Here is a 24,780-nt window from a genome sequence, read left to right on the forward strand (position 1 = left end):
TAGTAAACACCAATTTATTGAGCTAATTGGTAATGATGATTGGCAGCTGGGCTACAAAGGTACAAGTACCAATTACCTCAATAAATTGGGGTGTTGATTGTAAACACCCCAATTTATTGAGGTAATTGGTACTTGTACCTTTGTAGCCCAGCTGCCAATCATCATTACCAATTAGCTCAATAAATTGGTGTTTACTATGTGGTTAGGAAAGTATCAATGAATCAATTAAGAGCACTGAAGGCAGAACGGCACAGGAGATCGCATCCTTACCGCAGGAGGGGTCTGATGATGCCGCCGGAGGGGGTCTGATGCCGCCGGAGGGGGTCTGATGCCGCCGGAGGGGGTCTGATGCCGCCGGAGGGGGTCTGATGCCGCCGGAGGGGGTCTGATGCCGCAGAGGGGGTCTGATGCCGCCGGAGGGGGTCTGATCATGCAGGAGGGGGTCTGATGCCGCCGCAGAGGAGGTCTGATGATGCCGCAGGAGGGGGTCTGATGCCGCAGAGGGGGTCTGATCATGCAGGAGGGGGTCTGATGCAGCCGCAGAGGGGGTCTGATGCCACAGAGGGGGTCTGCCATTCATTCACTGCTCAGTTGAAGTCTGGTCCAGCAACGGATGGAATACGGATGGAATACGGATGTCCAATCCGCAATTTCTCACGGGTTGTTTCAGGACCAGAAAAAAATACTGAACGTGTGCATAAGGCCTTAGGGTTTACACCAGTGCTTCTCAAACTATTTCTACTGGAGCCTCACCCAACAGACCAAGGCAATGCCTGGGCCTCAGCAGACTGACCAAGAGGATGCCAAGGCCTTATCTGTGGTGAAGGTCCATTTATAAGCTGAAAATAATGCTAGGACTACCTTTCACCTATCTCCCAAGCTCTAGCTCAGTGCTTCTCTATTCCAGTCCTCAGGCCTCACCAACAGGTCATGTTTTGAGGATTTCCTTAGTTTTTTTCCAGGTGATATAATTATACTCAGTGCATCTGGTATTATCACAGCTGCTCTTTGTATGGAAAATCCTCAAGACATGACCTGTTGGTGAGGCCTGAGGACTGGAATTGACAAGCACTGCTCTAGATAATTATAAAGTAAGTACAAAATATATTAATAATGTTGCTAAAATGGAGATTTTGGAGGACTGTGCAGATCAGTTACTTTTGTAAAAAACTTGCTCCCCAGGTGGGCCTCACCAACAACTAGGGGGCGCCTTACTGGTGAGGCCCGCCTCACAGTTTGAGAAGCACTGGTTTACACAGAGAGATCTGACAGATTTTTAAGCCAAAACCAGGAACAGACTATACACCGAGAGCAGATCATAAAAAAAGACTGAGATTTATCCTCTTTCTAAATCCATTCCTGGCTTTGGTTTACAAAATCTATCCGATAAATCTCTGTGTAAACGCACCATCAGTTTTTTCCTGTTATTACAATTTAACTGGAGAACCTATTAAAGTGAATCTGTCACGTTCCAAACTGCTGACACTGTTAGGTAGCTGTTAGAGCAAGGATACACCTGGTACCTTTCATATATCCGTCTGTGCTTTAATAATGTAGAAAAATGCTGTTATTCTCTGATACTAAGTGTCAGAGGTTTTCAGAAGACATTGAAGTGCTGGGGACTGGAAAACATCCTCACTCCTCCTCCCATCCCTGTCCCTGCTTGACTGTCGGCTATAAACCAAACCATGTTTTAGGGTACAAACACACACAGCGTATACGCAGCAGATACGCAGCAGATTTGATTCTGTCTTCATTTATTTAGTTCTAATCTGCTGCGTATCGCAGCAGTAAATACACAGAGTATAAGCCGTGTGTTTTTGTACCCTTAGGGTAGCTTCACACGTACCGTACCGCTGCGTTTTTAACTCTGCGTATTTAACGCTGCGTATTTGGTGCGATGTTTACATGCCAGTTTTGATTTTCATATGAAAATCATGTGAAAATCAAAACGCAGCGATAAAAACGCAGCGATAAAAACTCAGCGATACGGTACGTGTGAAGGCACCCTTAAGGCAGGGCTCGACTGTCAAGCAAGCAGACAGGGATTTTAAGGGGGTGCGGAGGTGTTCTAGCTTGCAGCACTACTAAGCTTCTTTAACACATGGCTCCTGAGTATAAAAGCACTTCTCTATGTTATGAAAGCACAGCTGGATATATAAAAGCCATCATGTGTCTTTATGACCTAACAGCCAGGGCTGCGGAGTCGGTGAGCTGAAGCTCCGACTCCAACTCCTGAACTTTATAAGGGACGAACTCCGACTCCAGCTCCTTCGTAAATGACCAGTCAGACACCAGGGAGTTAGTTATCACACTGGTGTAAAGTAGATCTGGCTCAGCAGCTTCTACCTAATGTCCTACATGATCCTGGGGAAACTTCTGAGTGAATAAGGCAAAGATATAAAGCAGATTCTCCTGTGTGCATGCAGTGGATGACCTGTTCTCTGTTAACAGTCTGTTCCTGGCTTTGGCTTCAAAAATCTGTTCGATATGTTACACAGTGCAGTTTAGCTGCAGTTTTGTGGATCCTAATGAATTAGAATTATGGTATGTTTACACAAACAGGTTTATTTGACAAATTTCTGAAGCCAAAGCCAGGAATGTATTGGAAAAGAGGAGAAATCTCAGTCATTCCTTTATGACCTGTTCCCAGTTTATAGTCTGTTCCTGGCCTTGGCTTAAAGAATCTGTCAGATAAATCTGTCTGTGTAAACACACCATTAATTATGAACATAAATAAAGCCACGCCCACATTTATTAACCAGGTTGTGAGGTTGTCGCTAATCCTGGCAATAATGCATTTTTTTTCTTTGTGAATCCATTCCACCCAGAGTTTGTGTACAATTATAATCTTTTCTTTATATTATCTAAATCATGATCCACACCTGGTTTTGTCTTCAAGGGTGCAGTAAGGTGCATCCGTGATACCCATGCACCCAAACCCTATCCCCATTTGTTTCACTAGTAGCTGAACAATGTTGCTGAGATTATTGGCATTATTGGTCAGCTACTGATGAAATGGGTGTGTGTGTGTTTTTTTTTTTATCCACATGGGTTACTTAGAATATGGAAACATGGCCTAACAAATGCAACTGAAATGCACTTGAAGCGACTCTGTACCCACAATCTGACCCCCCAAAATTGCTTGTAACGTCGGATAGTTGCTTTTAATCCAAGATCTGTCCTGGGGGCCGTTCGGCAGGTGATGCAGTTATTGTCCCTAAAAAAAATTACTATTAAACTTGCAGCCCTGTGTCAAATTGACGTTGCCTAGAGTATCTGTGCCCTAACCTTGCACCACCCCTCCGTCCCTCCTCCCTATCCTCTTCATCATTAGGAATGCCACTGGCAGGATTTCTCCTAATCATCACTTGTCTGAACACTGCACATGTGCTGGATTGTTAAATGTTCAGACAAGTGATGATTAGAAGAAATCCTGCTCAGGGGCATTCCTAATGATAAAGAGGGTGAGGAGAAGGGACGGACGTAGGCCTAGGGCATACACACTCTAGGCCACGCCAATTTGACACAGGGCTGCAAGTTTAAAAGTAGTTTTTTAGGACAATAACTGCATCACCTGCCGAACGGACCGCAGGACAGATCATGCATTAAAAGCAGCTATAGTATAAAATAATTCTGCATGTAAATTGGCCATTGCAGATGCTTATGTAACAAAGATGATTCTTTGAAAAAAAGCTTTTCTATGAATTATTGTCTTAATACAAAAGTAAATCTTTAATAGGTGACAAAGCTGACAATGAAACAGGAAATAGATTTTATATTATATTACAGGTTTCATTTCAGCGAACAAAAAACCATACCTGGTGCTTTGCATATTTGGAATTGTGTGCTTTTTCAGGGATTGTCCAGTAAGCCACAAGATCTCTCTCACTGACCTCTATATACCATTAGCTGACAAGTGACTAGGAATTTCCCGGCACTGAAATTGCTGAAAGCCCAGTGATTGTATAAAGCCCAGCAAAGTATCATTTAGTGTTTTCAGCATATAATGAGATGACATGAACATTCAGCAGTCATTTTTTCTTTACGATATTATTGCTTAAATGTTAATTAGATAATGGCACGAGCAGGTGGGTTATATTTTTACTATGGGTTGTTATTTTTAAGGATTATGCTTAAAGTGTTGCTGTCATTTAAAGGAGAAGTTTTTTAGATCTGGTAGCTGGCAGGGGGGAATTTCATAGCAAGTATGAACTTGCCTCTCCCTGTGCCAGCGGTGAGTGGTGGGACTGGCCTAAGACCCCCGCCAGGCTCCAGGATCTCCGATGCTGCACACTTCACAACCAAGCTCATGAAATGGCCGCTCAGCCAGTCATCAGTGGGATGCTGCTCCAGTCACTGATAAGCTGAGCGGCCAGTCCATCAGCCAAGACAGGCGTTTTCCCCTGTGTCCTGGCATCATCACAACTTGGGGGACATTTCTTCCGGCTCACCGCGGGCACTGGAAAAGATCATTTCGTACTCCAATTCCCCCCTTCCCCTTACGAATTTTAAAAATGGCCGGACTTCTCCTTTAAAATTACTTTTGACGTGTCATCAGATATGTCAGAAGTTGTTGATTGCAATGGATCTCGCTTTCGAGACCTGCTGCCATCCGGGGAGAGGCCAAAGATCTGGCTCTTTCGTGTTGTAGACTATAATGAAGCAAAAGGCTCCGTTCACACGGAGTAAAAGTGCCGGAGTTCCGCAGCAGAATTCTCCGCCACAGAATGCCGCCAGCCTCCATGTCATAATGACAGTCTATGGGAGGCTTGCTTGCCTCCTCTGTTCGCACTGAAGAATGAACATGTTTATTCTTCAGTGCGGAGAGAGAAGGCGCGCAAGCCTCCCATAGGCTGTCATTATGACATGAAGGCTGGCGGAATTCCGTCACTTTAACTCTGTGTGAATGGAGCCAAAGAGTTTGATTTGATTGACAGTTGACAGATTGAAGTTGAAACCTTAGACCTAACGACCCGTGTTAAAGATACATAACCTGTCACAGAAGGGCCTTTCAAACTTTCATATGCTGATGCTGGAGGCTAGGGTTGCTGTGGAAATGTCCCATGCGTCCCATTCTAACCTAATAGGGCTCGCATGCGGAGCTCGCTGACACGTAGGACATTTCCACAGCAACCCAAACTCCCGCTGTCGGCTGCATCTTCACACACAGGTTTTAAAGGTTCCTCTGTGACCGTTGTGCTTTACCAGCTGTCAGATATTGTAGATTGTTATCAAAGGGTAAAATGTTATGAGCTGCAGTTTATCTGGCACTGTAAGATGTGACATTTCATTTATCATATTAGGCATATTTCCCTTTGACAGGTATGTTTAACCCTTTAAGGACAGAGCAAATTTCGATTTTTGCGTTTTCGGTTTTTCCTCCTTGTGCATAAAAGGCCATAGCACTTGCATTTTTCCACCTAGAGACCCACATGAGCCCTTATTTTTTGCGTCACTAATTGTACTTTGCAATGACAGGCTGAATTTTTGCATAAAGTACACTGCGAAACCAGAAAAAAATTGAAAGTGTGGTGAAATTGAAAAAAAAAACGCATTTTGTTTATTTGGGGGAAATGTGTTTTTACGCCATTCGCCCTGGGGTAAAACTGACTTGTTATATATGTTCCTCAAGTCGTTACGATTAAAACGATATGTAACATGTATAACTTATATTGTATCGGATGGCCTGTAAAAAATTTAAACCATTGTCAACAAATATACGTCACTTAAAATCGCTCCATTCCCAGGCTTATAGCACTTTTATCCTTTGGTCTATGGGGCTATGTCAGGTGTCATTTTTTGCGCCATTATGTGTTCTTTCTATCGGTACCTTGATTGCGCATATACGACTTTTTGATCGCTTTTTATTACAATTTTTCTGGATTTGATGCGACCAAAAATGCGCAATTTTGCACTTTGGGATTTTTTTGCGCTGACGCCATTTACCGTGCGAGATCAGGAATGTGATTAATTAATAGGTCCGGTGATTACGCACGCGGCGATAGCAAACATGTTTATTTATTTATTTATTTGTTTACTTTTATTTATAACCTGGGAAAAGGGGGGTGATTCAGACTTTTATTAGGGGAGGGGGCTTTTTACTAATAATGACATTTTTTTTTAAACTTTTACACTTATACTAGAAGCCCCCCTGGGGGACTTCTAGTATAAGTGATCTGATCTCTCATAGAGATCTCTGCAGCATAGATATGCTGCAGAGATCCATGAGATAGGCACTCGTTTACTTCCGGCTGCTGCAGCCGGAAGTAAACGAGTGCCGAGCCGGGGACGGCGCCATCTTGGAGCGGTCCCCGGCCGGCTTCATTTACGGAGATCGCTCCTCCGGGATAACATCCCGGAGGAGCGATCTCCCCACTAGACACCAGGGATGACGCTGCGTCCGGTAATCGGATGCAGCTGTCATGTTTGACAGCTGCATCCGATTACTGTATTAGCGGGCACGGCGATCGGACCGTGCCCGCTAATACCTACGGTCCCGGGCTACACGCGGCACCCGGGACCGGCGCGGTTCAGAGCGGGGCCGCCGCGCGGCCCCGCTCTGAACTCCCTTACCGGCATCAGGGCGTAAATTTACGCCCGATGTCGTTAAGGGGTTAAAGGAAATATTTTTACATATTTGTCAGAACACCTACCACATACATTACCATCACTGCTGCCTTTTATCTTCTAGATCTGTTATGATTTTTTTTTTGTATATTTAAGCAATATATACAGTAATACTGGCACTAGGGTTACATTCATTGCTGCAACATTTCTATAATTTTGATCATCTGAATGAATGAAAAAATGCATATTGATCAATAAAATAGCACTATATAAACCTGGGGTTTTTATTTTAAAGGCCATCTTAACAGCAGGGATGGGTCTGCAGCCCTCAGTGCACCAATCTACTGCCTTCCTCTGAATATTGCGGTGAGAAAGCAGAGATGTGATTGGCTGCTATTTGTCTGAAACACAAATGTGTCAGATTGCTGACTGATTGCTGAATCTGGGCCATTGTCTCACACAGTTCTGCAGCAAATCTTATAACTTTCTAAAATGTGTGCAGATTTACGATTCACAGTCTAGGTTCATACCACCACTTCTTTGCATCCCATTGAACATCTTTTTTTTTTTAATGAGTATTTCAAGTCTTGGTTTGTCCTGTAAAAAACCCTTATTGTGATGCTTTATTGGCATATCTAACATTAAACATCTTTGACAGCAAGAAATTAATAATGGAATATAAATCTGAGCCCTGTATTTTACAAAAAAAATTAATTACTACTAAAATATGGTTTTAGAGTGCCTTCACACGTACTGTATCGCAGTGGATTTCATGCTGCGAGTTCTACAGTAAAATCCACCTTGATAGCCACGGCTTACTTAACTAAGCATCTGCCAGGCTAACAAGAGAATATATTACCTGCCCATGCTCCAGCTTCCTCCTCTGGCTCCTTGGTCACTGCCATCTCACTCAGCCAATCAGTGGCTGCGGTGGGACAGTGCACTGATTCGCTGAGCGGGACAGCAGTGACCTGGGAGCCTGAGAAGCAAGCTGGAGCATGGGCAGATAATGTATTTGCTTGTTAGCCTGGCAGATGCTGAGTTAGTGATACTGTCTCCACCCCCAAACTGCTGGTACCACCTGTTTGAGGAGAGTAAGTCCAGTTAGGTCTTTTAAAATGCACCTGGTGCCTTAGTCAGGGTAAAAAATTATATTTTAATCTGCAGCAGTCAAGTCAATGTGGCATGGCCTAGAGTGTGCCCTAGGCCTGCGACGCCTCTCTTTTCTTCCTCTTCATCCTCCTCACCAGTAGGATTGCCCCTGACAGGATTTCTCCTATTCATTATAGTGCATGTGTGACTTAAAGGGGTACTCCGGTGGGGAAGGAGTAAAGGAGGCGGGATCTGAGCTGACTTGACACGGATCCCGCCTCCTTCACTGAGTAGCTGAGTGGACCTGAGACGTAGCGTCTTGGGCGGCGTCAGACACCAAGAAGCGGCCGGGAACCGGGCACCGAATTGCCGCTATGCGGGACCCGCTGCTGGAACTGGGGAGGTGAGTGGACGTCTTTTTCCTCAGCCACCTCCTCCCCGGTCCCATCAAAAAAGTGCCCCCCCGCCGGAGTACCCCTTTAATGATATGAAGTGGCACATGTGAACTGTTTATACAACAGTGAATAGGAGAAATTCTCCCAATTCCTAATGATGAGAAGAGTGGGGAGGAAGAAAGGAGAGGCATCACAGACCTAGGGCCCCTAGGCCCCGCCACATTGACTTGGCTGCTGCAGATTAAAAGATAATTTTTTACCCTGACCAAGGCACAGGGCGCACTCTAAAAGACCTGAACGAGAAGGATTTACTGTAATCAAATGGATGGTACCAGTGGTTTGGGGGTGGGTTGGTGGATACAGTGTCGCTTTAAGTAGGCTGCGGAATAAAAACCCACTGTGAGAATGTAGAGCCCATAGGCTGTAACATTACATGGTATCGCAGTGGCTTTGCTGCAGAACTCACAGCGTGAGATACGGTACATGTGAAGGCTCCATTACAACATGAAAATTTGTGCTTGACCTTTATTAACCTGTAAACATTTCTGAGAACTGATAGAAAATAGTTGTTGCCGCTCATAATCTTTACTATATGACATTAGAATTTATAAAGACTTTGCCAGTGAAATGTCAAGCAGAAAATGTAAAGATGGAAAGAATTCAGTATTGTTATCATTTTGTCAGAGAGCCGTCATATAACACAAATCCCTCAGAGGGCAAGTCTACGGCTGCACAGCAACTTGTCAAGGTATTGCTGTTAATTAAAACTGTAAAAGTTTTAAAAGTTGTAAAAGTGGTAGTTTGTGTTTATAATATGGATCCAAATGAAGTGATATCAGTATTGCAGCCATATTTTTGTAAAATAAATGGCTGTTTTCTAGGCAGGCAACTGAAATGAAGATAAAATACTGATGCATCCATATTTTAATCCTCCTCCTCCATAGACTTCAGCGTCAGCATTTTCTACCTGCAAAACATATAAAAGTAGCATTTTGAAATAGATGCAAATTGTATAGGTGCATGTGAAAAGCTCCAAAGGTTTCCATATTTGTGGTGATAATGCAGAGCTAATGTGTTGAGCTTTGTGCAGAAAGACTGTATAGCAGTTCATGGAGGTGTCATGACTCCCTAGGGCTACGCTGCTAGGAAATATTGCAGAGAGGAGAAAATGTATAATATATAGCTATAACTGGATACATAACTAACAGTGTTTAAAACATGCCTTTAACATAGAAATATAAAAATGTATGAAATAGGTGATCACTTTCAGCATACTTTTTCCTGTATTACATTACACTAATGTCGTGAAAATACACTATAGCATTAGCTTTAATACTTTTTCAGTCTTTTTTTTTTTTTTTTTTTTTAAACGTATCCTACTACTGGCTAATATGCAGTCTGATCAACGCATGTATACTTGTACACCCACATTCTGTTTTCTAGAAATACCCACTGCTAATGAGAAGTGCTTCTAGGTGTGAGAAGCAGACATACGTGAAGAGGTGGATGTATGTCTTGTATTATTCATAAGAGGAAAGTCAATGTCTAGGAGTGTGCATTTCATGCCTATTGTAGCTTTCATATCATAATGAAATATCTTTAGGGTAAATTCACACTGGCTGATCCGCCGGGAGTCTCACGCACGAAATCCGCAGCTAATCCGCAATACACGTAATAATAATAATGAGAATAATACGTGTATTGCGGATTAGCTGCAGATTTCGTGCGTGAGACTCCCGGCGGATCAACCCGTGTGAATTTACCCTTAGACTGTGTTCACACTTTAACTTATTGTAGATATATTCTTATTGGTAATAAAGGCCTAACACTGGCATAAATTATATACACAATAGGCAGAAAGAAAAGAATTGTTGATGAAAGGTCAATGTTTATCTATTAATCAAGGATTAGAAAAACATGGTCACTCTTTTCCAGAAACAGCATAACCCTTTCTCTCCAGTTGGGTGGTATTTTGCAGTAAGGCCTATTCACTTCAATGGAACTGAGTTTCACACACGCCCCCACCCCACTGGAGACAATAGCAGTGCTGTTCCTGGAAGAAAGTGGCCATGTTTTTCTAAGCCAAGATAACCCCTTCAAAGGTATTTAGCCCCTTAAAGACACAGTGGATTTTGGTCTTAAAGGGACTTTGGTACCTCCAACCCACCCTCCTCAAAGCTTTCAACTAAAGTCATCTGTAAGAAGGATAAAGGATGCTGATTCTAAATATGTAATTTGTAGCTTTCTCCTCTTTTCTAAATACTTTGTATTTCACCGCTGTTAGCCTCTGTTCACATGGAGCCTCCGTGTCATACTGGTAGTCTATGGTAGGCTCGATGGACATGTCAATTCTTCAGCGCGGAGTGAGGAGGCGCACAAGCCTCCCATAGACTACCAGTATTACACAATGGCTGGCGGAGAATTCCGCCGCAGAATTCCGCCAATTTTACTCTTTGTGAACGGAGCCTAAGCTTACACACTGGGCATGTTGCTGCATAGAGAGGACTACTTCGCTGAAGAATACAATGGAGAGGACTACCTAGACTCCTTCATATATGCTGTATATGCTGAGATAGAGAAGGCACAGCCATGTATACTGCCCTGCGCCTATGGACTCAATGTAGTCTCTTAGTGACTGTGTTCAATATACATTTATTTAAAGGCAGCACCGCACTGCCCTACAGAATAAAATTGTAAGGGTGCGTTCACATTACGGAATTCTTGCGGATAACATCCCACAAATTCCACCGCCAAATTCCAAGCCTCCCATAGAGTACCAGTATTACACAATGGCTGGCGGAGAATTCCGCCAGTTTTACTCTTTGTGAATGGAGCCTAAGCCTACACACTGGGCATGTTGCTGCATAGAGAGGACTACTTAGCTGAAGAATATAATGGAGAGGACTACCTAGACTGCTTCATTTGTGGGCTTACAGCAAAGGAATGCAAGAACATAGAAAGATATAAATTGCAGATATAGAATCAGCGTTGTATACTCTATGTATAAACTACTGATAACGTAAGTTTAGTGGGTGTTTTGGAGGTGACAGAGTGCCTTTAAGGACCAGGACACTTTTCATTTTTGCATTTTCCTTTTTGTTTCCCCTTGTGTTCTATGAGCCGTAGCGCTTTTATTTTTCAACCTACAGAGCTATTTGGGGTCTTTTCATTGGTACCATATTTGCGTAGATGGAATGCTTTGATCGCCTGTGGCAGCTCCTGTCACGGACAGTTAAATGCCACGGCTCTGAAGGCGTTAATGATCGACAGGAGCGTGATCACTGCAGTCCTTCATTAAAGGGGTAGTTGAGCAAAAATAAATTCTTTCAAATCAACTGGTGCCGGAAAGTGCCGGATATTTGTAATTTACTTCTATTACATAAGTACTTGCTGCAGGAAGTGGTGTATGCTCTCCAGTCTGACACAGTGCTCTCTGCTGCCACCTCTGACCAAGTCAGGAACTGTCCAGAGCAGGAGAAAATCCCCATAGAAAACCTCTCCTGCTCTCCGGACTGGAAAGAATACCACTTCTGGCAGGACATACAGCAGCTGATAAGTACTGGAAGACTTAAGACTTTTTAATAGAAGTAACTTACAAATTTCTGGCTCTTTCTGGCACCAGTTGATTTGATTTTTTTTCTTTCTGAACTACCCCTTTAACAGTGAGGGCTCAGCTGGTCCTCACCCTCCTTGAAGTAAGCTCAGCTCCTGAGCTCGCGTCTTAGAGCCTCCGGACCTTCTGGAGCACCATTACTTAAGGACCTATGACATACCGATACATCACGAGTCCTTAAGGGGTTAAAGGCAAAGAAGTTGATGTAAATATGCAATAGCAAACATATCACAGGACTTTGCTCTTGGCAAAAAACATAGAGGCTCCAAGGCAGAAGTATATTAAGTATATGACACTGTATTGGTCTCGCATAATGCAGACTAGTAAAAACCGTAACAAGATGCAATATTGTAAAAAAATAAAATAAAATCACATGGATAACTATTCATGGAAGGGGGGCTTTGTATAAGTTAGTAATAATATAACAAGCTAAATCACATAGTGGCAACATGTGTAAAGACATCAACCCAAAAGAACATGCACAAACACATGGGCATTATTTTTACTTTTGATTTTGCCTAATGCTGCGTTTACACAGACAGATTTATCTGACAGATTTTGGAAGCCAAAGCCAGGAATGGATTTGAAAAGAGGATAGATCCCAGTCTTTCCTTTCTGACCTGATCCCTGTTTATATTCTGTTCCTGGTTTGGGCTTCAAAGATCTGTCAGATAAATCTGTCTGTGTAAACGCACCATAAGTGTCTGAAAGTGTCACCATCATTTTAACTTTCAACATCGAAATCAACAGTAGATGTGATATAAAGCAAGTTTGCAATTTACATTCATTATTTTTTTTTTCTTAGTTATCATGGAAAACACGGCACTTCCTGTTTTCTGACACTTTTTTTCCTAAAAAACAAAAACAAAAACAGGAACAGTCAGAAAACAGGTCCTGTGTTTCCCAGGCCATCTGAGCGCTCGTAGAGAGAAGGCAGTCATGTGATTGATGGACACATTGAGCCGTGTCTCTCTGTACTGGCCGGAAATCCTGTGTTTAGTCTGTTCGACCAGCACAAGCCAGAAAATCTGCCTTCAGGAGACTGGACCTGGATTTCTTGTAAGTACAGCTTTGTTTTACAGCATAACAGCAAAAAAATAATATGAATGTAAATTGCAGACTTGCGTTATATCACATCTACTGCTGATTTAGATATTGAAAGTTATAACATTTTAAACATAGTTATAGTGACATTTTAAATTGAATCTGTACCCACGATCTGCCCACCCTAAACCTCCTGTACCACCCTCTCTGTCCCTCCTCCCCGCCCTCTTCATCATTAGGAATGCCCCAGGCAGGTATTCTCCTATTCATCGCCTGTGAGAACATGGCATTTGGGCTGGATTGTTAAGGCACATGTGCAGTGTTTACTGCAGAGGAATAGAAAAAATCCTGCCAGTGGCATTCCTAATGATAAGGAGGAGGGGTGGTGCAAGGTTAGGGCGCAGAAATTCTAGGCCACGGCCAATCGGCACAGGGCTTCAAGTTTAAAAGTAGTTTTTTAGGAAAATAACTGCATCACCTGCTGAACGGACCCCAGGACAGATCTTGGATTAAAAGCAGCTATCCGACGGTACAAGTGGTTTGGGGGGGGTCAGTTTAAGGTAGTCACTGATCAAAGAGCTTGGTCTAAAAGGCTTGCTTACTGTGTCTTCTATACTAATGTTAAATGCTGAAACTCAGTCTTTTATTCCAGTGCTAGGGCCTCTTTCCTGTCAATTGTCCCCATAGAGCTGTGACTAGTTATGGCCCAGCCTCGGCCCAGGTGACTGGTTCCCGGCTCTCTGTCTCTGTCTCGTGCATTGGAATAAAAGTTTCAGCAGATAAGGTTACTACAGAAGACCTGGTAAGGGAACCTTTTAGCGCATCTATTGGGCGCTGCTAGTAGCTTTAGCAGCAGAATTGTAGTGATTGATTCCCTGTAAGAACGCATTTCTGAGAAGTTTTATTGCTAAGACACACAAATGTTTGGTGACACTAATATACATTGTAGACTGAAGAAAAAAAAACTGATTTCATGTGAAAATAATTTCCTTTTTCTGAAATTCAGCAAAATAAAACAAGTTTGTATTACATTTCAGTGATGACCTTTTGAGTTGACTGGATGTGAACTTCTTTACATGGTATACAAGGCACGCACACCTGAGTGTATTACCAAAGCTAGCCACTAGAGGGCATTAGTGATAGATCCTGATAGATGGATCTCATATATCCTCCAATTTACAATGTTTCAGGATCAGTCATTTGTAAGATCCCATTCACACTGTGTTTTTCTCCTCACATGGCGTATACATTTGTGTTGCCAAAAACACAATGCAAACGTATAGCCTGCTGTATCCATAGATTTCTATTAGGTGCCTTGGATAGCACAAAATGAAACACAAATGAATTTGATCACATATAATATGATTAAAAAGAAAAATCTTTATAGTTAAGGCTACATTTAGCATACAATTGGTTTGTACAAGGAAGGTGATGTACATGGGGTCTATGGGGTCTATTCAGACGTACAGGATGTGCAGTAGATGTGATGTTGGGTTCAGTCCCTTATTCACAAGATATCATATTCAGATTTTTTTCTTTTTTAGGGTAGCTTCACATGTACCGGATTCACAGCAGGATTTCACGATGCGAGTTTGCTGCCACATCCGCTGTGAATCCTGGTACTGTGATCTTCAATGGGGTTCCATGCCCGCAGCGGAATTTTCATTTCACTGCTAGTATGTAATGCCAGCCCCTTTAACCCCCCGCAGCATATGTCACCTGCTCAGCGCCGCGGCTGCATCTGAGGCTCCTGGCTCCCATCGGACCCGCTCAGTCAACTGGTGACTGCAGTGGGGTTGTAGGCCAGTCTTAGGCCCTGTAGCCACTTGCCCAGGTGGATTTGCTATGAGGAGCACACCTCTTAGTGAATCTGACCTCACCTGCGCCTGTCGTATGGTGGGTGCAAAATTCTACGGATAGCAAGGATACGCCCATTGGGCGAGTGAGGGATTCAGCAGGCGTACACTCAGGATACATAGATTTACATAGGTTTTGTTGTGAGGAAACAACATGATGTGATTGAGGCTGTTTTGTGCTGTGATATATATAAAAATATATATATATACATACACTGCCTGTGGAGGTCTGGGGGCTTGTTGAAGAAGAGACAAGAGGCAACTATTTCCCTCCTGCCCTGGGTGGGGTATGTAGCCAGCTAGGGGGCAGTTCAGAACTGAAGGGTCATAGCTGTAATACCGGCATTTATTGTTCTCTGCAATGGAAGGATTCCTGCGTTTCCCCACAGCGTCAGGTGCGTGTGTATTGCAGCCTATAGCGCCCATAGTGTGCGCTGTGTGACACCCACGCCCATAATCTCACTTGACAGCTCATTGGAATACACGTTGTAAAGCGATGTTTTATGAGCGTTTTCTGTCTAGTAATGTACGGAGAACTTCCTGCTGTGCGAGTCCGTGTACGTGCCTCCCCCTCCCCTGAGAACTCCGTGACATTGTGCAATTCTCTATACTCCTATTCCCGTAATCCCCGCCCCGCCGCCCCCTCCCCGTGACTGCACGGAGCGGCAGCCAATCAGCGCCCGGCACGCTGCAAGCTCATTGGCCAGCGGCCGGAAAGCGAGGGCGAGGCCCGGACAGCTGTCATAAATAAGACGCATGCGGAATTTCCCACTATAGAACAGAAGGCGAAGCGCAGAGTGCGGTTGTAGTAGTCTCAGTACAGCAGAGCCCCGGCTCCCCATTCTCTCTCTATACCGCCGTCATGATCCTAGAGCGGGTGATCGAGGACTCTAAGGAGTTTCTGGATCAGGAGTGGAGCAACAGCCCCATGAATCTGGGATACTTCTATGGAGGCTCCCCCAGCTCTGACAGCGCGTCCTCCCCATCACACTCCATCTCCTCCGGTCCCTACTCCCCGACATCCGACTGCGAGAGCAGCCCGAGCGCCTCCTGGCCCCGCACCAAGAAGGGTAAGATGTACAGGGGGGAGGGAGACCTAGGCAAGGGGATCCACACTGCCTGCTGGGATAGCTACTCTATGGACTGTCCTTATGGGTGCTTACAGGTCAGAAGAGCCTGTGGCAAAATATTATCTTATGCCTTTTTATTTGTAGTACTAGCACAGTGATATTATTTATTATTATTATTAATAATAATAATAATAATAATCAGAACAGTAACAGGAATGTCATTATGGTTAGAAACTGCTCAGCTTCATAATGTGGCTCCTCTACCTCTGGTTACATTTGTTTCATCTGGTTGTTGAAGCTATCTGGCATGTCAACAGTTAAAGTTGATGAAATTTTATGTTGGTAGGGTTCAGCTTTATTGACGTCAGAGTCGTCAAGGTGTGCCCAGGCTATGCTGATGAACTGGTTTACTTTGGCGTTCTTCCTTGTATGCATTTCCTCTATCCGTTTAGAGGCTAGTTACCTGCGTCATTGTACATTGTTACCATTAATACAGGCACAAAACACTCCCCACTTTTTTATATTGAGTTTAGGAAGTTCTCCTGTGAAAGTTGTTTTTGGTTTTTTACTACATTACATTTTCGTTACACCAGTGACATTCATAGTTCTTATAAATATAAAGTAGACTGTTTAATTTGCTGGGATTTAAGCTCATTATATATATATATATATATATATATATATATATATATATATATATATATATATATATATATATATATATATCTCTATATCTCTTACATGGCACGAAGAGAGCATGTTCTGTGGTAACCAAACTGTGGGTTGGGTTACCATTTTGTTTTTACAATGTTGCCTACAATGCATAACAGTGATGCTTTGTAACATTGTTTACCTCAAATTTTATAAAAAAAAGAAAGGGACTGTAAACCATAGTAAGACAATGGCAGCTAAGTGAATGGTGATTGTATAGCTTTCTGTATTGACATATTTTTTTATTTTTTTTAGTATGGTTTCTATAACTTTATTTTTTTTAAAATACTTTTAGCTGAACAAGCCAGTGGGACAGGACGTCAGACAAAAGGAAACTTTCAAGGGGTCCGAGTGAAGAATTCTGTTCGGGAACTCCTTACCCGTATGAGAAATAAGACAAGCCATGGAACAGATGATATTCAGGTATGGTCTATGGTGGATTACTTGTCTCCTCATGGTACACAGTAATTCTATAGAAGAATTATACTTGTGTAGACTTGGCAGCCAGGTACATACTAGTTGTGTTTAATAAGAGAAGGCTTTGATGCTAGATATCAGGTATTAACTCTTATAAAACAATTGCCTATATTGTTAACAAATGTTCCTAATGGAAACTGATTATGTTCTTTCCTCCCTTTCTCCTGTTAGAACTCAATAAGCCAAGACTCCTACACTGGTATGTATAGTATGTATATAGTCATTATTTAACCCCCTCACTAAATGATATATGTAATCCCAATAATTATAGATATGGTTAGGTCTAAATAATGTATTATTTCTTTCAGAATTAAAGAACATATTAAGCCAGAAACGGACCAATGATTTCATGTCTGAAGCACCAGCTGCAAAGAAAGTCTGCACCTACCAGTCCAGTTCTTTTTTGGTAAGTGCATTTCCTCATTGTGCACTAACACATGCATATTTTTAGTAAGCAGTTATATAATTTGTATCTTTTCTGTTAGACCCCACCAGGTACACCAAACCCTGGCGAGATCATGGATGATGCTACAAAAAAAGACATGAGCGTAGACTCCAATTCAGACCTACTTCAGAGTTTAATCAACATAAAGAATGAATCCCAACCAGTGTCCCTGAGCACTGTGCAAGTAGACTGGAACATGCACACCCAAGGACAGTTTTATCCAAACTTCATGCCTTCTGAACCCATTCAGGCTTACAATGGTTCTCCACAGCAGAAAAATGATCAGTACCAGGTTGGAATTCCTCAAGTTCAGAATGTTTCCCCACAATATCCTGGTGACTGTAACGGCTACACTCAGACCGAAAATTATGCAGAACCCATTTGTAATGCTGATGTTTTTGGAAGTTGTTCCATGGACAGCTACCTGTCTCTTATTGAAACCACCCCTGAACTTGTAGCTGAGAAGATGCCTGCCGAGTCCATCATTCCCGCTTTCAGCTTGCCTGTAAATCCTCCTTGCAATCAGTTCTTGAATAGTAACACCGTCCAGTCTCCGCCAAATGTTTCCCCACCATCATGCCAGGCAGAGGTCAACCGGACAAGCCCATTCCAGATTGGAAAATCATTTTTTCACTGGCAAATAGAGCAAGAAGAAAAGAAACTGGTCAACGTGACCCCTGAGCAACTTCTCTCCAAAGATGCAGATGGTGATACGTAAGTGACAGCATCATTTTTGTGTTCATATGAAAGCTTGTTATGGCTGTATTTGATAAATCTATTGTACAATAGTTCATTGTTTTTAAGACAGGTTTTAATTGTAGTTCATGTAAATGGGAGCAGATTGCAGCAATTTTATTAAAATGGGTTGGTTTTAACTTTCCTTTTTCCACTGGCTTTGTTGCAGATGTCTCCACATTGCAGTTGCACAAGGAAGACGAGCTCTGTCTTATGTAATTGCTCAAAAGATGGCTTCCTTACATATGTTAGATATAAAAGAACATAACAACCAGGTAAAATAACATTTGATGTTGTAACATGAGAATGTCTATTCTTAGATTTTCCTTTGATCGCTGAATAGCCCAATTGCGTAGGAGGTTATATCACGCAGCTTGTTCCTCTTTCCAATGTCATATTGACAATCTACAGAGTTAATCAGCAACTCTATCATGTAGATACTGGTACTGCAGCTTTCCTTATCATTCAGATAACCAAACTCAAAGTCCATTCTCAGTGGCATGGTGTTAGTGTACCTTGCCACCTTTCCTTGCCCTTATCAATTTTTCTGTCTTGCCATTAATTTGATATGCTTTTCTAGCTTTGTTTCCTTGTTCTCACGTGTATCTATTTCCCTTTCAAACCCCTCAGAGTGCCTTGCAAGTAGCTGTAGCTGCAAACCAGCATCTGATCGTTCAAGACTTGGTCAGCCTTGGAGCACAAGTCAGCACCACAGATCATTGGGGGCGTACACCACTCCATGTATGTGCTGAGAAAGGATTCTCACAAGTGCTACAGGTGGGTTTGAGTGGGGTTCTTTTTAGTTTAGAGGAATAGTAAAGTATTTTTAACATCTTTTCTTCAATAAATATTGTACACCTTTCAGGCAGTTTCTTATGTTTTTGTAGTTCTAACAGAATGTTTTCCTCTTTGCACTTTCAGGCAATCCAAAAAAGCCTAGCAGCCAGCAATCAGTACATTGATGTGGATGCAACTAATTATGATGGTATGTTTTATGATGTTCCCATTTAGATGACTGTAATAAAATGAGTAGTCATGATTCACTTTAGTTTTGCTTCCCTTTTAATACTCTATTTATTGTGTAACATAGGTCTTACCCCTTTGCATTGTGCTGTTATTGCCCACAATGCTGTTGTTCAAAAACTTCAGTCTGGTACACCAGCAACAGATGACGTGCTGATGAAGAACAAGGCAATGGTTGACACTGTCAAGACTCTTCTTCACATGGGAGCTTCAGTAGAATCAAGAGTAAGATTTTCTGTCCATTACTCTATATCATATTTATTTACACTGTGCACAAAAAAACCCAAAAGGTCTTTTGGGAGGATGTAACTTAAGCTTTACCTCCCCAACTACAAGGCTATGTACTAAATCACACTGTGATCTAAATGTATATTTACCTAGGCTTTACCTCAGTATGCAGAACTACTGACGACCAGTGACCATCTTAACGTAATAGAGAAGAGCTTTGTGACATATTTTGAAAAGTAGTTTTGGCAAATCTGTAAACTGGATTGAGGCCATGTTTTTGCATGTGGGACATTTTTTGTTACTAGATTACAAACTACTTTTGGGCCACATCAAGCGCTGTTACCCAAAAAATGACAGCTTGCGCAGGACACATTTTTGAGACGTTTACATCCTAAATTGCGTGCCAAAATACAGAGGTAGTCCCTTGCACTTTCAGGGGTCATTCATACGTCCGTAGAATTCCATCCATACATGGTGGTGGTCTGCGGACTGGGCCGGGGAGCTCCAAGCATCATGATGAAGGAGCTCATAAACAGTTTAAAAGTTTGCGCTAGTGTACTGACACAGCTGCACGATGTGGAGAACCACCTGTCAATGGAAGTGGCCTAAACATATTCATGCAGATAAATAGCAGGTGATGCTGAAAAAAAATATATATTATTCTCTAGGAAGGAAATATTTCTCCCAAGTTTTCTAAAGTTTCTAAAACAGACATTCTTAATAGGTAATGTCATTAATATGGATGAATTATTGTACTAAGCATTGATCTTGAAACTAGGATTTTGTTGTGGAGTCTAACATAAAATTCATCATTTATAGGATCGCAAGAGTGGAAGAACTGCTCTGCATTTAGCTTGTGAAGAAGCAAACCTTGAACTGATGAGCCTTTTCTTGGAGTTGCCAAACAGTCTGCATTTTATTAATGCTAAGGTAATTGTGAGCTCTGCTTCTTGGGTTTACATCCCACGAAAGGCAACATTTGCTGTGAGCTTGTATGCTCTCCCTCTCGTTTATAGACTTCTTTTTTTGGGGGGGGGTAGGGGGGGGCAATTTTATTGGTTCAACAGTGATTTCATTTGGATTTCCATATACTTCAATGTTTAACTTTAAAATACAGAGAGAATTATGTCTAAACTGTTAACTGCTCTTGAAACTTTGCAAAAACCTATTGATATATATATATTTTTTTTCCGCAGGCCTACAATGGAAACACAGCATTGCATGTTGCCGCAAGCTTACAGAGTAGACGTGCCCATGTAGGTGCTGTGCGACTTCTAATGAGGAAGGGGGCTGACCCTAGTTCTAGGAACATAGAGAACGAGCAACCTGTGCACCTTGTTTCAGATGGAGCTGTAGGCGAAGAGGTAATATTTTTTTCCATTTCCCTTTTAAGCCTGGGGATTTGCATTGATGTTACGTCTTATCAACCTGTCCAATACATTCAGGCCATGTTGACACAACGTATATTTTCATAAAAAGTACGGCCGTTGGCTTTTACGAAATTATGTGTTGCCTTGCCGTCTATGGAATACTGGCCAGAGCATATACACATAATATGCGCTCCGGCCAGGATCTCTGGCGGCGCCGTAGAAAACTGACATTGAATAATCATTGAATAGCGGCTGCAGAAAACCCTGTCAGTGCTCCATAGTGGGGAGTTCTGATTTAAGCGCGCACGGATGCACCCGCTTCAGAACTCTGCGGTGCTAAAGATCATCCAGCCGTTAACTGCAGTACCGGTCATTACAATCTTTTCTGGCAACGGCCGGGTCACGGAACGGCCGGTCTCATACAAAATGTAAACATAGTGTATGTAAAGTATATTAATACAAGTGCATTTTTGGCTGTTTCCAAAGCTTACTTTTATTTTTTCTCTTTCAGATTAGACGGGTTCTCAAAGGAAAAGCAATGCAACAACGTTTACCGTCCTATTAGGCTTCTTTGGAATCCACTTTTTTTTGAGACTCACGCCAGTTAGGCTGTCTTTAATATGTAAATAGGTTTGTCCAAAGTAAGGGGCAAATGAAAGTTTGTTTCTATGAAACTGAATGTTATTGTTCACTATTATATAGTGACCTTATCACATCTCGGCAATAAAGTCTTGGTTCTTTCTAATTCTTTTCTTGCACCTGTAGTGAATAGGGAGCAATAAACAAATCATCTTTTTTTCTTTAAACAACCAACAACAAATATAAAAAATATTGGGGGCTGTCCACAGTTCCAGTGCACCCCATGGTTTTGTTTTTTTGTTTTTCTTTTTAAATATTTTTGTAGTAAGATTGTAATTATAATTTGTAAACTGACTTCAAAATATGCTGGAAATATATCCAGTTGGATGTACCTACAATGAAGGACTACAATTTTTCATTCTATAGAATATGTAAAACATCTATGACCATTATAAGTATATATTTTTTCCATTTTAGTTAAACTGATTTTGTACATTGATCTGTTTGATGATCATGCATGTATTATATTTATAGAGGCGGATTAAAGTAGGTTTGTGTATAAACCAGTGATGAAATATGTTAAGTATTTAGAGTATAAGTTTATTTTACCTTTTAATGTTTTATCTTAATATATGTTACTAAGCAGTTGATGTATGTTTCTTATAAATTTTTACATGAAATGGCTAAGTTTATAGTATGTCTTGTAGACAAATATTACGTGTATATATATATTTTTTTTAATGTGTTAAAAAAAAATAATAAATTGTACATTTTAAATTTATTGATTTTTGTTTCTTCATTTTGTTTGGGAGGGGGTAGTATTTTGGTCGTCATTTGGCCATCATTTTGGTTAGTATTTTGAACCAAAACAAAGAGTGGGTCCAAAACACAGAATGTGCAAATGTTTTCTTGGACCTTACACACAGCGGTTTTTTGTTTGTTTGTTTTTTTAAATCTCCCACAGCAGATGTTCAACCAAATGCAGGAGTTGATTTAAAGCGACCCTGTACCCACTGTACCCCCCCCCCCCCCCAAATACTTATACCTGTTTGTATTATGTGAAGTCCATTCTTCTGTTGTGTTTGTCCACGCTGGGTGAGCTTTCGTTCGGCTGAAAAACAAACTTTTGTTGAGATGGTGTGTCTAAGAGGCGGGGCCGAAAGTGTTCATGCCCAGGTGAAGCGCCGCCTGTGTGGTCTTGGTCTGCGTCTCCCCCTCCTCTCGTTCCGCCCTCACAGGACACGTTATTGCGCCGTTGCAGGTCACTGCACGTCGTCCACGCCCTGTGTTAGCGATGCGCTTGTGCCTGTTCTGCCTCCCATGTCTGTCTGCGGCCACCATGCCCCCTGCTTACACTCTTTCCGTCCACGTCCTGAGTCCTCTTCTCGGCTTCGGCCGTTGTGTGCTGTAGTGAATGTATCCTGCTCAGGCGCAATGACGCTTTAGACTGGCCGGAGAAGACCGGTTACGTCACTGCGCCTGCACGGGATACGTTCGCTACGGTGAACAGGACTCGGGATGTGGACGGAAAGAGCGTAAGTGGGGGCTGTGGTGGCCGCAGACAGACATGGGAGGTGGTGCAGGGACAATGGGAGGCAGGGCAGGCACAAGCGCATTGCTAACAAAGGGCGTGGACTACACACAGCGTGACCCGCAATGGCGCAGGGACAATAAAAACGTGTCCTGTGAGGGCGGAACAGGAGGAGGGGGAGACGCAGACCAAGACCATACAGGCGGAGCTTCACCTGGGCACAAGCGCTCTCGGCCCCGCCTCTTAGACGCACCATCTCCTCACTAAAGTTTGTTTTTCAGCCGAACGGAAGCTCAACCAGCATGGACAAACATAACAGAAGAATTGACTTCACATAAGCTACAAACAGGTATAAGTAGTTGGGGGTGGGGTGGGGAGGAACAGTGGGTACAGAGTCGCTTTAAAGGGAAACTTAACAGCAAGTTAGATGCATCAAGCAAGTTTCGTACCTTGATCCTAAACGCAGTTCCTGGGAAATTTGTAGTTTTATCCCATATGTAAATAAGATGGTTTGGTTAAATGGGGGGCAGGACTACTGATCTGCTTCTCCCAATGAATATTCACATGCTCTGCAGTGATGGGCACTGGAGCCATGTCATTGCAGAGCGCCACCCCAATATTTATGAGAAGGGGTATGCCCAATGGCTGTAGTCCTGCCTCCAGTGCACCAAACCACCTTATTTACATGTCAAACTGCAAATTTCCCAAACTCTGCGCTAAGGATCAAGGTAAGAAAATTACCTGTATTGTCAACACCCTGTGTGCTATATCAGTGTTTCTCAATTCCAGTCCTCAGGCCTCATCAACAGTTCTTGTTTTGAAGATTTCCTTAGCCTTTCACAGGGGATTGTACTCAGTGCTTCAGGTATTATCACAGGTGTCCTTTGTATGGAATATACAAAAGATGGGTCTGTGGAGTCTTAGTTACGAGTCTCAAAACACAGGAATAGCCAGATATCCCTCCATGGGAGGAAAGCCTATTGCCAAGGGGGTGACTCCCAGTGGGGAGATCACCAAACCACCCTGACACATAGCCCCTTAAGTCCCACTCTGTTGCAAGTATTGGAACATAAATAGGGAAATACCAGGGTGGCCCCTTTAATGTCAAAGTCTAACTCTGTGGCAAGTATTGCGACATGACAAGGGTTTACCAAGGTAGGCATCCATCCACAGACGATCGTTTCGGGGTAGTTGCCCCTCGTCAGTGTGGAGTAGGACTCTGCCTACTACAAAACACAGCAATCGCTGAACTCTGGGAGACCAGCGACAAAAAAATCAAATGGAGAACTCGCTGAAAAGTCTCCATTGATACATTGCCCCCTATAAACTTAAATATGCAAAAGAGGGGTCTGTGGAGTCTCAGTTACGAGTCTTACGAGTCTCAAAACACAGGAATAGCCTGATATCCCTCCATGGGAGGAAAGCCTATTGCCAAGGGGGTGCCTCCCTTGATTTTTTTTTAGTTCAGCGATTGCTGTGTTTTCTTTGTATGGGATATCCTCAAAACATGACCTGTTGGTGAGGCCTGAGGACAGGAATTGAGAAGCACTGAGCTATAGGGACATAACAGCAGGTTTGATGCTTAAAAGGAATGGGAGATTTAAAGGAGGGTATAAACAGGAAAGACCAAAAGGGCCAGCTGTATCCACTAACCTAAATTTGCCAGTGTAAACAAGGTTTGCTCTGTGACTGTCCCAGTTTTTTGAATAAAGGTAAGCTTTTATTCTGCATTGGTGCTGGACCATTGTTTTTGGATATAAAAGAGGGTGTTCTACTTCTTTCTGTTGGAACTACTTCTAACTTTGGAAGAATGCAGGGGCATTTTTTCCACAACAGGGAGTGCACAATCAAAGATTAATATGTTGCTCTGTATGGATTCTGCTGCATTGCATCAAAGCAAAGTAACACAAGCTGAGATGTATTTCTTGTGACTGTTGCACAATACCATGACTAAGGGTACATATGTGCCTTAAATGCATCATACTACAAAGAGAACATAGCACAAGGGATTTTTTTGTTTGTTTGTAAACAGTTGAAGACA

General features: G+C 42.5%; 1 protein-coding gene across 1 annotated transcript; it reads left to right on the forward strand.

Moving 5' to 3' along the window:
• The first annotated feature begins 15,347 nt into the window (after positions 1-15,347).
• NFKBIZ (NFKB inhibitor zeta) lies at positions 15,348-21,923 on the forward strand. Its single transcript, XM_069971091.1, has 12 exons — positions 15,348-15,640; positions 16,647-16,774; positions 17,000-17,027; positions 17,137-17,234; positions 17,314-17,987; positions 18,178-18,283; positions 18,639-18,785; positions 18,930-18,993; positions 19,099-19,256; positions 20,079-20,189; positions 20,456-20,623; positions 21,141-21,923. The coding sequence occupies exons 1-12, from the start codon at positions 15,433-15,435 to the stop codon at positions 21,192-21,194; spliced, it is 1,944 nt and encodes a 647-aa protein (XP_069827192.1). The 5' UTR covers positions 15,348-15,432; the 3' UTR covers positions 21,195-21,923.
• The last annotated feature ends 2,857 nt before the right edge of the window (positions 21,924-24,780 follow it).

Source organism: Dendropsophus ebraccatus, chromosome 5 (genome assembly GCF_027789765.1).
Source record: "Dendropsophus ebraccatus isolate aDenEbr1 chromosome 5, aDenEbr1.pat, whole genome shotgun sequence".
In the NCBI taxonomy this organism is placed as follows: Eukaryota; Metazoa; Chordata; class Amphibia; order Anura; family Hylidae; genus Dendropsophus; species Dendropsophus ebraccatus.

What these genes read in the sequence shown, in the direction of transcription:
- NFKBIZ (XM_069971091.1), top strand. Translation starts at nt 15,433, where the DNA reads ATGATCCTAGAGCGGGTGATCGAGGACTCTAAGGAGTTTCTGGATCAG. An exon ending in AAGCCAAGACTCCTACACTG is followed by an intron (nt 17,028 to 17,136) that starts GTATGTATAGTA and finishes TATTTCTTTCAG; the next exon opens with AATTAAAGAACATATTAAGC. An exon ending in TAAAAGAACATAACAACCAG is followed by an intron (nt 18,284 to 18,638) that starts GTAAAATAACAT and finishes CAAACCCCTCAG; the next exon opens with AGTGCCTTGCAAGTAGCTGT.